Source organism: Ahaetulla prasina, chromosome 1 (genome assembly GCF_028640845.1).
Source record: "Ahaetulla prasina isolate Xishuangbanna chromosome 1, ASM2864084v1, whole genome shotgun sequence".
In the NCBI taxonomy this organism is placed as follows: domain Eukaryota; kingdom Metazoa; phylum Chordata; class Lepidosauria; order Squamata; family Colubridae; genus Ahaetulla; species Ahaetulla prasina.
Window position 1 is genome coordinate 11,062,072 of NC_080539.1, and position 16,639 is coordinate 11,078,710.

The following is a 16,639-nucleotide window of genomic DNA, read 5'->3' on the forward strand; positions in this document are numbered from 1 at the left end:
AAAATTATTTTTAATATAAACGTTTCATCTTCCTTAAACAGTGTCGTCTGGATACAAATATCTCTGTGCAATAACTGACAGGCACCTTTTCTTTTTTTTTTCAACACTCCTGTGCATATATATATATATATATATATATATATATATATATATATATATATATATATATATATATATATATATATATATATATATATATATATATATATATATATATATATATATATATATAAAATTATTTTTTTAATATAAACGTTTCATCTTCCCTTAAACAGTGTCGTCTGGATACAAATATCTCTGTGCAATAACCATCAAAATTTACAACAGTATTCATTACACTGATATTGTATTGAACATAGTAAACCTATTCATTTTTCCCTCTTAACATACAGTATCTTCTAATAAGAACATGATAATAATATTTAGCATAATAATCCTAATAGTCATAAGAATAGCAATCATCATATTGTTTACATCTCTATCTTAACTACATCTCTACTCTGATCTCTATTTCCAACTTCCATTTTTATTCCCTAACCATCGATAAAATAATTCCCATATCATATAATATTCAGTTTGTTCTTTCTCCTCAACTGTATGCGTTAATCTGTTCATTTCTGCACATTCTAATGTTTTCCTAATCACATTCTCATCAGTCAGGATCCCTTCACTTTTCCAATTTTGTGCAAATACGATTCTAGCTGCAGTTAATACATGGATAATTAAATATGCGTGTTCTTTCCTATACGTTTCAGGTAAAATCCCCAACAAAAATATTTCTGCTTTTAAATCAATGTGCTGCTTTATCATCTTTTCCAGCCACGTAAGCATTTTTGTCCAGTATTTTTCTGCTTCTACACATGTCAACCACATAATAGGAGTCAGGTATCTGGTAGCTCTTCCAACATTTAGCTGGCTTATCTTTGAACACTTTTGCCAATCTCGCCGGTGCAAAGTGCCCAGAGGTGGGTTTCAGCAGGTTCTGACCAGTTCTGGAGAACCGGTAGTGGAAATTTTGAGTAGTTTGGAGAACCGGTAGTAAAAATTCTGACTGGCCCCACCCCCATCTATTCTCTGCCTCCCGAGTCCCAGATGATCAGGAGGAAATGGGGATTTTGCAGTATCCTTCCTCTTGATTGGGGAGGGAATGAAGATTTTACAGTATTCTTCCCCTGCCACGCCCACCAAGCCAAGCCACGCCCACCAGGCCACACCCACAGAACCGGTAGTAAAAAATTTTGAAACCCATCACTGGAAGTGCCATCTATAAAACATCTTATACAGATTTTCTTTATATGCAGCTGACATCGTTAATTTGTAGTTCCTGTCCCACAATTCCCGCCACTCCCGTGCTTTTGAGGGACTGTCAGAATACAATTATGAGAAGAGCCATTCCATTCCTAACTGTTAGCTGTTTTCTTCTGGCTGGACTCCCATGAGACCCCTTGCAACAGTAAACTAACTGGATCTGTTTCAGATAAACTTTGAACGCTTTACCCATGAAAGCAATGCCATTTTTGTGGAGCAGTTCTGGAAGCTTGGGATTCTCTGAGGCGTGGCCCCAGCCGGCCCACACGGCCTAGAATTAGAAAAAAAAGAAGTCAGATTTCCATGCGAGGAGATCTAAAATAAATACAGTATTCCTCGGCTTACATCTCCTCATTTAGTGACTGTTCGAAGTTACAACGGCACTGAAAAAAAGTGACTCACAACCATTTTTCATCCTTACAACTTTTGAAGAATCCCCATGGTCACTTGATCAAAATTCAGATGCTTGACAATCGGTTCCTATTTATGACGGCTGCAGTATCCCAGCGTGATTCCCCTTTTAAGACTTTCTGACAAGCGAAGTCAATGGGGAAGCCAGATTCCCTTAACAACCGTGTGACTAACTTAACAACCGCAGCAATTCACTTAACAACTGTGGCAAGAAAAGTCATTAAATAGGGCAAAAAAACCCTCACTTAACAAATTTCTCACTTAGCAACATAAATCCTGGGCTCAATTATGGTCATAAGTCGAGGACTACCTGTACATTGAGCCTGGATTTTGGTCATAAGTCATTGCAGTCATAAATCGAGTTACCACGTGACCAGATTCGATTTTACAACCATTTTAACAACGGTCATGAAGCAAGTCACAAATGGTCATTAAGTGAATCACATGGATGTAAGTCCAAATCCAGCTTAACAGGCATTTTTTGCCTGAAAAAACATGACCAGAGGACATATAATCAAGGGACAGCAGGATGCTACAACTGATCGTAAATGTTGCCAAAGGTCCAAAAATGTGATTATATGACAGCGGACATGGTACCGCAGTTGTAATTTTGAAGATGGGTCATAAGTAACGTTTTTCAAGTCTGTCATAACTTCAAATGCTCGTTAATTGACCAGTCATAAATCAAGGACTACCTGTAGAGAAAGATATTTGTGACTGCAACTCTCCCCCAGTTTAATTTTTTTTTATTTCTTTTTGTTACAACAGTATACACAAACATTGTCATAAATAAAACAGCATATCTTGAAGAAAATATGTATATATATTTGTGCTCTTATGCACGCCCCTTATAGCCCTCTTAGGAATGGGGTGAGGTCAATAGTAGACAGTTTTTGGTTGAAGATTTTGGGATTTTGAGTAGAGACTATGGAGTCAGGTAATGAGTTCCAAGCATTAACAACTCTGCTACAGAAGTCATATTTTCTGCAATCAAGTTTAAAGCGGTTGACATTAAGCTTGAATCTATTTTTTGCTCTTGTAATATTGTGATTGAAGCTGAAGTAGTCTTTTACATTTTAATTCATATTATTGGACTGCACAGAAGCTAACAACATTCCACGCATTGTGGAATGGCATTCCATTCCAAATCAAACACAGGTATGAGCATGTATGCCTTATAAATAAGACTGCATGAACACACCTAAACTATTTCACACATTTCTAAAATATCTAGGAATATTCTGGCTTGTTTCCAAGATGTCAAATGTATCTTCATCTAGAATACTCCATTCAGAATAACAGAGTTGGAAGGGACCTTGGAGGTCTTCTAGTCCAACCCCCTGCTGAAGCAGAAAACCCTGTAACATTTCAGACAAATGGTTGTCCAATCTCTTCTTAAAAATTTCCAGTATTGGAGCATTCATAACTTCTGGAGGCAAGTTGTTCCACTGGTTGATTATTCTCAATGTCAGGAAATTTCTCCTTAGTTCTAGGTTGCTTCTCTCCTTGATTATCGTATTTTTTGGCGTATAAGACGCTCCGGACTATAAGATGCACCTACCTTTTTTGTGAAGGAAAACAAGAAAAAAAAATCTACCTCTGCCTCCCAGCAATTTGCCTCCTTGCAGAAAACAAAAAACAGCCTGCTGTAGTTTAATTTTCATTTTCAGCACAGCCTGATTAGCACAAGAAAAAAAAAATCTGCCTCCCAGCAATTTGCCTCCTTACAGCAAACAGCAGAGGCCCGTGCGGCAAGCTGAGGATCGGGAGGCCAATCCAACCGACAATCAGCTGCTTGCGCTAATCAGGCTGTGCTGAAACTGAAACGAGCTATTTGCTGCAAGGAGGTAAATTGCTGGGAGGCAGAGGCCAAAGGATGGGGGTAGGCAGGGCTACATTCGGTGTATAAGACGCACCCAAATTTTCACCCTCTTTTAGGGGGGGGAAAGTGCGTCTTATACTCCGAAAAATATGGTAGTTTCCATCCATTGTTTCTTCTCCTGCCTTCAGGTGCTTTGGAGAATAGTTTGACTCCCTCTTCTTTGTGGCAGCCCCTGAGATATTGGAAGACTGCTATCCTGTCACCCCTAGTCTTTCCTTTCATTAAACTAGACATACCCAATTCCAGCAACTGTTCTTTGTATGTTTTAGCCTCTAGTCCCCTCATCATCTTTGGTGCTCCACTCTGCACTCTGCGTCATCATTCTGAATACTCCGCTCCTTCCTCTTTTCACAATTTTTACATGTTTCGTTCAGGACAGTTTACATCCCATGCTTAATCCCCACTAAGCATTTGAGAAGTGGAAAAATTTCCCTCCATGCATTATTTCTTTGCAGCACAGAGAGTTTTGTCAGTGTTGGGCTTTCCTCAAATAATGGATGGTGTTGTTTCAGCTACAACATTTATGGACAAATAATTTTACTTTCCGTTACTACAACTGGTTTCTCCACCCCTTGTTAGTTTCTTCTCCATGCCTCGCCAAACATGAGGACATTCTTCTCCATCCTGAACTTCTCCAGATGCACTGGACTACAATGCATCCCAGAATTCCCAACCAGTGTCGCCACTGATTGGGAAAAGTGCATTTATAAAATCTGATCAGGTCAGTCAACAAGAAACTTCTTTTCTGTCTTCTGTAACATATCAAGGAAGTTCAGACAATCACAAGTCCAATTCACAACACGCTTGTCAGGCGTGTTGTCCCCAGCCAGGAATTCTGGAAGTTGAAGTCCTCCAGGCTTAAAGTGGCCAAGGTTGGAGAGCCCTGCACTAAGCCATGACCTCTTGAACTATAGGAATCACAATTGGCTTGGTCCACACAACATGCTAAGTTTTAATCAAGCCTAGTTTACAAACCGAAGCGAATAGCATGCGTAGCTAAATCTACACCGCAAACAGCTATGTTAGAATAAGGCCACCTGCATCTTCCATAAGCATTCTTTTATTTTTAAAACTTCTGTATTTCCACCTTCTCACCTGCACAGGTATCCTTTTTGCAATCTCCAATATCAGTTCCACGTTAGCATAGTTATTGTTATTCGGACCTCCGGGTACCGGAACATAATGGTCGGCCATTTTAATATATTCTGAATATATGAAAAAGAAGAGAGAGAATGTTTGAGCTACTCAATTCAACTGACAAACTTTTCCAAATCAGATTTTTTAAAAAACAATATGTTTATGAACTGAGCGTAAGATTCATGAGGGAACACTTCTTTTGGGATTTCTTTGTTTTTTAAAAAAAAATTGGGGCTTAATAACTACAAACAGCCAAAGTGCTTCCTTGCAGAATTTATTTATTTATCTATCCAGTCATTCATTCATTCAATCAATCAATCAATCGATCAATTTCTATAGCTGCCCATCTCAACTAAGTGATTCTGGGAGGCTTAGAAGTCTAAAATTACAAAACAGTTTTAAATAAATTAAAACATCCACAAAATAATTAAGTAGAAACAGCAACTGTGAGGATTAGTCAACTAATAGTAAAACCAAGGGACAGGCTGATAGCATATTCTGAATCCCAGGCCCAGGGGCATAATTGTAGTGAGTCTCTGAAAAAATGCTAGTCGTTGTCTGAGTAATATACAGGTAGTCCTCGACTTACAACAGTTCCCTTAGTGACCAAAGTTACAACGGCACTGAAAAAAAGGGACTTATGACCATTTTTCACAGTTACGACCATTGTAGCATCCCCTTAGTCGCATGATTTACATTCAGATGTTTGACAACCGACTCACATTTATGACAGTGGCAGTGTCCCAAGGTCATGGGATTCCCTTTTGAGACCTTCTGACAAGCAAAGTCAGTGGTGAAGCCAGATTTACTTAACAGTGTTTCTAATTTAACAACTGTAGGGATTCACTTAACAAATGTGGCAAGAAAAGTCGTAAAATGGGGCAAAACTCACTTAACAAATTTCTCACTTAGCAACATAAATTTTGGGCTCTATTGTGGTCATAAGTCGAGGACTACTTGTACAGCTAGTCCTTAATTTATGACCGGTCGCATTTGCAGCATCTAGTGCTCATGTGACTGTGTTTTACAGCAGATTTGCCAAAAAGCAACATTTACTTCCGATTTTCATTAAAATCAACTCTTATCAAGCCTTTGGTTCACTTAACAACCGAAGTGTTCACTTAACAACTGTCACGGAAAAGCTCCTAAAATCAGGTTGGTCACGTGAGAGACCAGATTTACGACTGTCAATCAAAATTTGAGCCCCAAATTTATGTTGCTAAGTGAGACATTTGTTAAGCGAGCTTTGCCCCCATTTTACGACTCTTCTTGCCACAGTTGTTAAGTGAATCATTACAGTTGATAAGTTAGTAACCCGGTTGTTGAGTGAATCTGGTTTCCCCATTGATTTTGCTCGTGGGAAGGTCGCAAAAGGTGACCACCTAACCTCGAGACACAGCTATGGTCATAAATATGAGTCCGTTATCAAGAGTTGAATTTCGATCACATGACCATGGGGATGCTGCAAAAGTCAGAAGTGTGGAAAACGGTTGTAGGTCACTTTTTTTCAATGCTGCTGTAACTTTGAACGGTCCCTAAGCGAACTGTTGTAAGCTGAAGACGACCTGTATGCATTTCGAACAAATTTTCTTATTTTAATTTATTTAATTTCTTCTTCATTTCATTTCATTTATTTATTGAATTTTTATACCGCCCTTCTCCCGAAGGACTCAGGGCGGTGTACAGCCAAAGTAAAATACAAAATATATACAATTAAAACATATTTAAAATGGACCAAATTAGTAGACGGCTGACAAATTAAAATAAATTTAAAATTTAAAATTTAAAATTTAAAATATAGATTAAAACCCCCAATAAAATCAACCTTATCAAGCCTTTGGTTCACTTAACAACTGTCACGGAAAAGCTCCTAAAATCAGGTTGGTCACGTGAGAGACCAGATTTACGACTGTCAATCAAAATTTGAGCCCCAAATTTATGTTGCTCGTGAGACATTTGTTAAGTGAATCATTACAGTTGATAAGTTAGTAACCGTTGTTGAGTGAATCTGGTTTCCCCATTGATTTTGCTCGTGGAAGAAGGTTTCAGAGTATTTCTAGCAGGACTACCCAATTCTGTAACAGCTTTGTTCCCTAGGCCATCCGTCTGGTAAACTCACAAGATTCTCTCTTTTTTTTTTGCCATGTATTTGTATAAATAATAATAATAATAATATCAGAGTTGGAAGGGACCTTGGAGGTCTTCTAGTCCAACCCCCTGCCCAGGCAGGAAACCCTACACCATCTCAGTCAGATGGTTATCCAACATTTTCTTAAAAATTTCCAGTGTTGGAGCATTTACAACTTCTGCAGGCAAGTAGTTCCACTGATTAATTGTTCTAACTGTCAGGAAATTTCTCCTTAGTTCTAGGTTGCTTCTACATCCGAATTAAAGTGTCATGTTTCTCATATTTTCTATTCCATTCCATTCTTTTCCATCCCATCCCATCTATGCACCAAGACAAATTCCTTGTGTGTCCAATCACACTTGGCCAATAAAAAATTCTATTCTACCGTTTTCCAGAGGGAACCATGTAAAACATAGTCCATAAGCTCACCTGCATTGGCTTTTAAGTCTTCAGGCGTCACCATAACCACGAAATGGCTCGCTCATTCCGGAACATCTCATAAGACCAACGTCTGATGGACCTCATGCATTTGACGGCCGCTAGATGTTCATCAAAAGACAGCCGTCCATCCAGGAGGACACCCAAGTTGCGAACCACCTCCTTTGGGGCCACTAACTTGCCCCCAACAGTCAGCTGCGGTTGCAGCTGGCTGTACCGGGATGCCGGCATCCACAGCCACCCTTCATGAGAAAGGGTTTCACTAACTTCAAACCTTTACTTTTTACTGTAGGACGAAGCTATTGGTCTCTTCACACATCATCCTTAGTGATGCGCGCAAACCAGCTTCAGCATTTCCTGCGTCGGATGAGGAGAACAGCTCTTTCTCCTTCTGTCCTGATCGCTTTTTACAGGTGCACAATTGAGAGCATTTTAACAAACTGCATCCCTGTTTGGTTTGGTGGCAGCAGTGCCTCAGATAGAAAGTCCATACAGAGAGTGGTAAGGACAACTGAGAAGATTATAGGAAGCTCACTTCCTGTTATTCAGGATGCTGCTTATAAGCGCTATGTGCTTAAAGCTCAAAGCATTGTTAGAGACCTGACACACCCTCTTCATGGCCTGTTTTTGTTGCTCCCCTCTGGAAGAAGGTTTCAGAGTATTTCTAGCAGAACTACCCAATTCTGTAACAGTTTTGTTCCCTAGGCCATCCGTCTGGTAAACTCACAAGATTCTCTTTTTTTTTTGCCATGTATTTGTATAAATAATAATAATAATATCAGAGTTGGAAGGGACCTTGGAGGTCTTCTAATCCAACCCCCTGCCCAGGCAGAAAACCCTACACCATTTCAGACAAATGGCTATCCAACATTTTCTTAAAAATTTCCACTGTTGGAGCATTTACAACTTCTGCAGGCAAGTAGTTCCACTGATTAATTGTTCTAACTGTCAGGAAATTTCTCCTTAGTTCTAGGTTGCTTCTACATCCGAATTAAAGTGTCATGTTTCTCATATTTTCTATTCTATTCTATTCTATTCTATTCTATTCTATTCTATTCCATTCCATTCCATTCCATATGTTCTGTTCTATTATTCTATTCTATTCTATTCTATTCTATTCTGTTCCGTTCCGTTCCGTTCCGTTCCGTTCTATTCTATTCTAATTCCATTCCATTTCATTCCATTCTATTCTAATTTCTATTCCATTCCATTCCATATTTTCTATTCTATTCTATTCTATTCTATTCTATTCTATTCTATTCCATTCCATTCCATTCCATTCCATTCCATATGTTCTGTTCTGTTATTCTATTCTATCCTATCCTATCCTATCCTATCCTATCCTATCCTATCCTATCCTATCCTATCCTATTCTATTCTAATTCCATTCCATTTTATTCCATTTCATTCCATTCTATTCTAATTTCTATTTGATTCCATTCCATATTTTCTATTCCATTCCATTCCATTCCATATGTTCTGTTCTGTTCTGTTCCGTTCTGTTCCGTTCCGTTCCATTCCATATGCTCTGTTCTATTCTATTATTCTATTCTATTCTATTCTATTCTATTCTATTCTATTCTGTTCTGTTCTGTTCTGTTCTGTTCTATTCTATTCTATTCTATTCTGTTCTGTTCTGTTCTATTCCATTCCATTCTTTTCCATCCCATCCCATCCCATCTATGCACCAAGACAAATTCCTTGTGTGTCCAATCACACTTGGCCAATAAAAAAATTCTATTCTATTCTATTCTATTCTATTCTATTCTATTCTATTCTATTCTATTCTATTCTATTCTATTCTACCGTTTTTCCAGAGGGAACCATGTAAAACATAGTCCATAAGCTCACCTGCATTGGCTTTTAAGTCTTCAGGCGTCACCATAACCACGAAACGAATGGCTCGCTCATTCCGGAACATCTCATAAGACCAACGTCTGATGGACCTCATGCATTTGACAGCCGCTATCCCGTTATTGGCAATGAGAACCTAGACAGAGAAGAAACATGAGGGGGAAAGGATAAAATGGTTCAGGTTTACAATCATCAATCAAACTGGGAAATAACTATCTGGACAGCACAACTGATCACAGATATATGTCCACATTGCCCGAATTAAAGGACAGAACGAGCTAACGTGAGGTGGAAGTAAACCGGTGGAAGGGCCAGTTTAGCTCACGCTGGTAAAGCCTGTTATTAAGAACACAGTAGCCTGCAATTACTGCAGGTTCGAGCCCGGCCCAAGGTTGACTCAGCCTTCCATCCTTTATAAGGTAGGTAAAATGAGGACCCAGATTGTTGGGGGGGCAATAAGTTGACTTTGTAAAAATATACAAATAGAATGAGACTATTGCCTTATACACTGTAAGCCGCCCTGAGTCTTCGGAGAAGGGCAGGGTATAAATGTAAAACAAAAAAAAAAAATAAAAAAAAAATCACAAGACTGCCATATTCTCATCTAAAACTAACCACAGCTCTGAGGTAAATCAACTCTACATAGCCGGGGTGAAATCTACTTACCTTCTCTACCAGTTCGGAAGTGCAAGCGCCGTGCGCACATCACTTGTGCGCTTGGACCCTCTCTGCATGCACAAACCCTTCTGCGCATGCGCAGAGGGTAAAAAACAGATTATTTCCTGGTTAAAACCAGAAAGTAACAACGACTGGGCGGGTGGGAAGAGCCTCGTGCTGCCATCGCTACCGGTTCTCCGAACCACCTGCTGCCATCGCTACCGGTTCAGGCGAACCGGTCCAAACCGATAGCATTTCACCCCTGCTACATAGATATCCCTAAATATGTTACGGTTTCCTCAACTACTGTTGTGACCCAGGTTCCTGGACCTGGACTCCTGGACTCGGATGATTCAGAAAGTGAGGGAGAAGACCTGGCAAGCCCTGCTTCTCTTGGGCCCTCTCCCTCCCTGGCACCCACTCAAAGGGAGGAGGAGGGGCCGGCAAGGCCTGATTCTCTGGAGCCTTCTTCTGATTTGGCAACGCCCCAAGAACAGTTTTGGAGTGATTCAAGACTGCGCAGACGTGACCAGCGCGCGCAGCAGAAGCAGCGTTGGGATAAAGCCAAGTAATGATTGTCATGCTGTGACATCTGCAGAGACTATAAATAGGAGGCAGGACTTCCTGGTTTTTTGTCTTGGACAAAGTAATGAATTTGCATGGGCAAACTGTATCAATGGAGGGAAGATTATATTCGTGAGTAATTCTGGCATTATCTATAATTTCCTCGTTATCTCCAGAAACTTGGCAGGCCCGTGGGTAGATGTGGCCAGGACATTTATCTATGTAAATAAATTAGAAGAGAAGGCCTTTGACTGACTCTTTGTTGGGAGTATTGGGGGAGGGAAACAGAACAACTACATTCCTTGGTTTATGACCACAAGTGGGACCAGAATGGCCATCACTAAGCAAGAGAACTGTGAGGTGTCCAATGCTCCTTTTTTTCCCCATGGTTGTTAAGAAAATCACTGTAGTTATTAAGTGAATCACATGGTCATTAAGAAAATCCCGCTTTCTTCATTGACTTTCCTTGTCGTAAACCAGCTGGGAAGGTCACAAATGGGGATCAAGCGTCCCTGGGACATTGCAACCGTCATAAATACAGACCAGTCGCTAAGAACCCAGGTTTTCATCCTGCGACCATGGGGATGCTGTAACGTTCATAAGTTTGGGTCCCAAGCATCTTTTTCTCGGGTCTCACCTTTTTTTTAACATTTAAAAGTCATTGAAAAAGTTTTAAAAGTCATGGGGAATGGAGTGTGAGAGATGAATGAGAAAGAAAACACACTATAGGTAGTCCTTGACTTACGACCACAATGGAACCCTGAATTTTTGTTACTGAGTTGGTAAGTGAGTTTTGTTCCATTTTATGACCTTTCTTGCCACAGGTATTCAGTGAATCACTGTAGTTGTTAAGTTAGTAATATTGTTATTAAGTGACTCTGGCTTCCCCACTGACTTGGCTCATCAGAAGGTCGTAAAAGGGGATCACATGAACCTGGGACACTGCAACCGTCATAAATATGAGACAGTTGCCAAGCAAGTGAATTTTGATCATGTGACCATGGGGATGCTGCAATAGTTGTAATTGTGAAAAGCGGACATAAGTCACTTATTTCAGGGCCTTTGTAACTTGGAAAGGTGACATCAAGGACTGACTCCCTATATTTGAATGCTGATACTACGATCTCATTATTATGCTTGTGGTTACTTTATTGTTTTGTATGCACACTGAGAGCTTATGCTCCGGAGACAAATTCCTTGTGTGTCTAACCACAGTTGGCAAATAAACCTCTTCTCTTCTCTCTTTTCCTCTTCTTTTAATTCTTCTCCCTTTCCTTTTCTTTCCTTTCCTTTCCTTTTCTTCCCTTCCCTTTCCTTACTTCTTTCCTTTCTTCTTTCCTTCCTTCTCTCCCCTCCCTTTCTTCTTTCCTTCCTTCCTTCCTTCTCTCCTCTCCCCTCCCTTTCTTCTTTCCTTCCTTCCTTCTCTCCTCTCCTCTCCTCTCCCTCCCTCCCTTCCTTCCTTCCTTCCTCTCCTCTCCCTCCTTCCTTTCTTCTTCCTTCCTTCCTTCCTTCTCTCTTCTCTCTTCTTCCTTCCCTTTCTTTTTCCCTTCCTTCCTTCTCTCCTCTCCTCTCCCCCCCCTTTCTTCCTTCCTTTCTTCTTCCTTCCTTCTTTCCTTCCTTCCTTCTCTCCCCTCCCTCCCTTCTCTCCTCTCCCCTCCCTTCCCTTTCCTTCCTTCCTTCCTTTCTTCCTTCCTTCCCTCCACTCCTCTCCTCCTTTCCCTTTCTTCTTTCCTTCCTTCCTTCTTTCCTCTTCCTTTCCTTTCTTTCATTCTTCCTTCTCTCCTCTCCCCTCCCTTCCCTTCCCATTCGATTCCATTCTTTACCTTCTCAATGACTTTGTTCCCTCCAAAACGAGTGACAAACTCCGCTGGAGATGCAACAGTGAAATCCCTCTGTAGATCCACTTTTTTCCTATCCCGGCCTTGTTTCATGAGGTGAAGGCCGGACATGCTTGGCCTGGGGGAGAAAAGGAACACAACATCATTATAGCTGTCAGATAGACGTTGCAGAGATGGACTAGAAATCTAGATCTCTTTCACTATTATTTCCTTATCAGATTATTTGACACTAGATGCCAAGACCTGAACCCAAGATCTTGGCTAATAAGCTACAGACCATCATCCTAGGATCCTGTGAGGAGGTGTATGATCTTTCAAGGACCCCCCAAAAGGAAGGAATTTTAAGAGGCATTAGCATTTTGAGGGAGAACCAGAAACAAACCAAGTTCTGAGGATACACTACTAACCAGAGCATATAAAACATTTGCTAGACCAATTCTTGAATACAGCTCGCCTGTTTGGAACCCATACCACATTTCTGATATCAACACAATTAAACGTGTCCAGAAATATTTTACAAGAAGAATTCTCCACTCCTCCAAATACAACAAAATACCTTATACCACCAGACTTGAAATCCTGGGATTAGAAAATTTAGAACTCTGCCGTCTTCGACAGGACCTGTGTTTAACTCATAGAATCATCTATTGCAATGTTCTTCCTGTTGAAAACTTCTTCAGCTTCAATCACAACAATACAAGAGCAAACAATAGATTTAAACTTAATGTTAACCGCTTCAATCTTGATTGCAGAAAATATGACTTCTGTAACAGAGTTATTAATGCTTGGAACACATTACCTGACTCTGTGGTCTCTTCTCAAAATCCCAAAATCTTTAACCAAAAACTCTCTACTATTGACCTCACCCCATTCCTAAGAGGTCTATAAGGGGCGTGCATAAGAGCACAAACGTGCCTACCATTCCCTGTCCTATTGTTCCTCTTCATTATATCCAATTAATATAGTTATTACATACTTATGCTCATATATATGCTTATATAAAAGGTAAAGGTTCCCCTCGCACATACGTGCTAGTTGTTGCCGACTCTAGAGGGCAGTGCTCATCTCCGTTTCAAAGCCAAAGAGCCAGCGCTGTCCGAAGACGTCTCCGTGGTCATGTGCCCGGCATGACTCAACACCAAAGGTGCACGGAACGCTGTTACCTTCCCACCAAGGTGGTCCCTATTTTTTCTACTTGCATTTTTACGTGCTTTCGAAACTGCTAGGTTGGCAGAAGCTGGGACAAGTAACGGGAGCTCACCCCGTTACACGGCAGCACTAGGGATTCGAACCACTGAGCTGCCGACCTTTCGATCGACAAACTCAATGTCCTAGCCCCTGAGCCACCGCGTCCCCTAATATGCTTATATATTATATAGTTATTTCATGTTAATGCTTATATATACTGCTATGACAAAAAGAAATAAATAATAAATAAATAAATAAAAATGTTGTCTTGGACCCTAGACATGTGTGTATGGAGAATCTCAGACACAACAACAACAACAGCAACAACAACAACAACAGGGTTGGAAGGGACCTTGGAGGCCTTCTAGTCCAACCCCCTGCCCAGGCAGGAAACCTTACACCATTTCAGACATCTGGGTCATGGTTGTCCCAAAAGGTGCTTTTTCAAAAAGCAAACTGGACTTTACTTTTCCTTGAAGTTCCTTGAAGTTCCAGTTCCAATCTCCACCACTCAGTCAGAACTGAAGAAGTTTCTTGAATGAGAAGTGAAACGTCTTCAAGGAAATGTCTCCCAGTTGCCTTTTGAAAATACACCTTTGGGACAATCCTAGAGAGCGTGTAAGAGATAGATTAAGGCCAGTTTGGTGTTGTGGTTAAGGCATCAGGCATGAAACCAGGAGATTGTGCGTTCTAGTCCTGCCTTTAGGCACAACCTGGTTGGCCTTGGGCCAGCCACTCTGCCTCAGCCCTGGGAAGGAGGCAATAGCAAACCACTTCTGAAAAACTAGCCGAGAGACAAGTCCGAACAGTTGTTAGGAGTCTAAATATGATTTGCAGGCACACACAAATGTTGCCCAGGGCAGAAATAATGTCAATAACTCTAGGGATTGAAACTGCTAAAGTGGAAATCTTTGATGCTCACATCAATGCCAGCCGTTCTATAAGCCAGGAACAAATGCCAATATTCCCACGCTATGGCCAAGCGATGGCAATATTAGATACATCCCTAGTTAGAGCAGCATCTTTTTTAAAATTCAGAAATGAATTAAGCGTGCCAACTCCAAAGTGTGTCCTTCTGACTCCAATAGGCACAGCCGGAATCCCAGCATTTGTATCCCCTAATAGCCCCAGTCCAGAGAAACCATTAGAAGAGCGAGGAAGTCAGGAAATGGGCAGCTTCCAGCCTCCGGGGGGTCTCCCGGGGGAGGTGGCAGAAGGCCATTTTCACCCTCCCCAGGCTCCTAGAAAGCCTCTGGAGCCGGGGGCGGGGAGCGAAAAATAGGCCTTCCAGTCCCACTGGAAGTTGGGAAGTAGGCTGTTTCTGGCCTCCGGAGGGCCTCCGGGGGTGGGGGAAAGGCCGTTTTCACTCTCCTCAGGCTCCTAGAAAGCTTCTGGAGCCGGGGGGGAGGGGTAGCGAAAAACGGGCCTAATGGGCCCACCGGGCCACCACGTGTCAAAAACGTGGGGAGCGTGTGGGGTCTCGTGCACATGTGCAGGGGGGGCAGGGCACATTAAATTATGGGTGTGGGCAAGTGCGTGCGCGACAGCCCCATGCTCCTGCCGCTTTTGGCACACAATGGCAGAAAGGTTACCCATCACTGACCTATCGGCTGCCAAGTACCCGAATTTTGATCACGTGAAACATGCGGATGCTGCAACGGTGGTAAGTTTGAGGTTCTAGTTCTAAGTCATTTTTTCCCCCAGTGTTGTTGTAACTTCAAACGGTCGCTAAATAAATGTATGTTGTATGTTGAGGAAACCTTTCCCCCCGCCCCCAGTTTCTACAACTGCCCATCTCCCCTATGTGACCCAAGGCAGCTCCAGGCAACCAAAAACCACACATTCCTGAACTGCAATTACGCTGGTCTGAGGAAAACTTGGCAGGCAATCGCAGGTTCGTTGCCAGAACTGTTATCTGTCGTTGCAGTCCTTGACTGGGACTCCTTACGCACGGTCACTCACGCCCTCGTTACATCCCGCCTGGACTATTGCAATGCTCTCTACATGGGGCTCCCCTTGAAGAGCACCAGGCGGCTCCAGCTAGTCCAGAATGCGGCTGTGCGGGTGATAGAGGGAGCACCGCGTTGGTCCCATATAACACCCATCCTGCGCGGCCTGCACTGGTTGCCGGTAGCCTTCCGGGTGCACTTCAAGGTGTTAGTGACCACCTTTAAAGCTCTCCATGGCTTAGGACCAGGATATTTATGAGACCGCCTTCTGCTACCTATAGCCTCCCAACGTCCTGTGCGCTCCCACAGCGTGGGCCTTCTCAGGGTGCTGTCGACCAAACAATGTCAGTTGGCGGTCCCCAGGGGGAGAGCCTTCTCTGTGGCAGCACCGGCCCTTTGGAACGAGTTGCCTCTGGGTTTACACCAACTTCCCGACCTCCGGACCTTCAAGCGGGAATTGAAGACATTACTATTTCATCGGGCGGGACTAACCTAAGTATATTTTAATGTGTATTTTAACTGTATTTTAAGGGGTTTTTAAGTCGGTCTTTGACCGTTTTAGTTGATGGCCTTGTTAATATTTGTTTTTAAATTCTTTTAACTGTGCTATTTATTTGTTGTATTTTAAGATGGCTGTACACCGCCCTGAGTCCTTCAGGAGAAGGGCGGTATAAAAGTTAAATTCTAAATAAATAAATAAATAAATAAATAAATAAATAACAAAAACCATTTTCGCCTTGCAAAACGATTCAGAAACAAAAACTAAATTAGAAAACGGGGGGGGGGGGGACTTAGAGGAAGAGGCTTGCCCTCTGCCTTAGTGTCTTGTTTTTCAAAACCATGACTCTTTGGAGAGAAGCAACTTAGAACTAAGGAGAAATTTCCTGACCAGAACAATTAATCAGTGGAACGACTTGCCTCCAGACATCGTGGGTGCTCCAACGCTGGGAGTTTTTAAGAAGAGATTAAACAGCAATTTGTCTGAAATGGTATAGGGCCGTGATGGTGAACCTATGGTACGCAGAGCCCTCTCTGCGGGCACGCGAGCCGTCGCCAGCTCAGCTGCATTGCGCATGCGCGAGAGAGCGCCTCCCGCTGGCCAGCTAATTTTTGGCATGCACAAGGGGGGGCTCATGCGGGAGAAGCGCACGCATAGGCGGGGAGGTCACGCACATGCACAGGGGGCGGGAAGCATGCACGTATGCGCCAGTGGTGGGTTTCAAACATTTTTTTACTACTGGTTTTGGGGGTGTGGCTTGGTGCGCATGGCATGGCTTGGTGGGCG

The 16,639-nt window shown here is 42.1% G+C and overlaps 1 protein-coding gene across 7 annotated transcripts in view; it reads right to left on the minus strand.

Moving 5' to 3' along the window:
- The window catches only part of ACACA (acetyl-CoA carboxylase alpha), a 334,336-nt gene that overhangs the window by 267,493 nt on the left and 50,204 nt on the right, over positions 1–16,639 (minus strand). For 6 of the 7 annotated variants that reach the window (XM_058164168.1, XM_058164167.1, XM_058164172.1 and 3 more), the window contains 4 exons: positions 12,203–12,335; positions 9,156–9,294; positions 4,697–4,806; positions 1,498–1,579 (listed from right to left, as the gene is read on the minus strand). In XM_058164168.1, the coding sequence (XP_058020151.1) occupies positions 1,498–1,579; positions 4,697–4,806; positions 9,156–9,294; positions 12,203–12,335 (464 nt within the window). Of the gene's footprint in view, positions 1–1,497; positions 1,580–4,696; positions 4,807–7,295; positions 7,409–9,155; positions 9,295–12,202; positions 12,336–16,639 lie in introns of those variants that run through there. The other variant, XM_058164171.1, reaches the window with a different exon arrangement.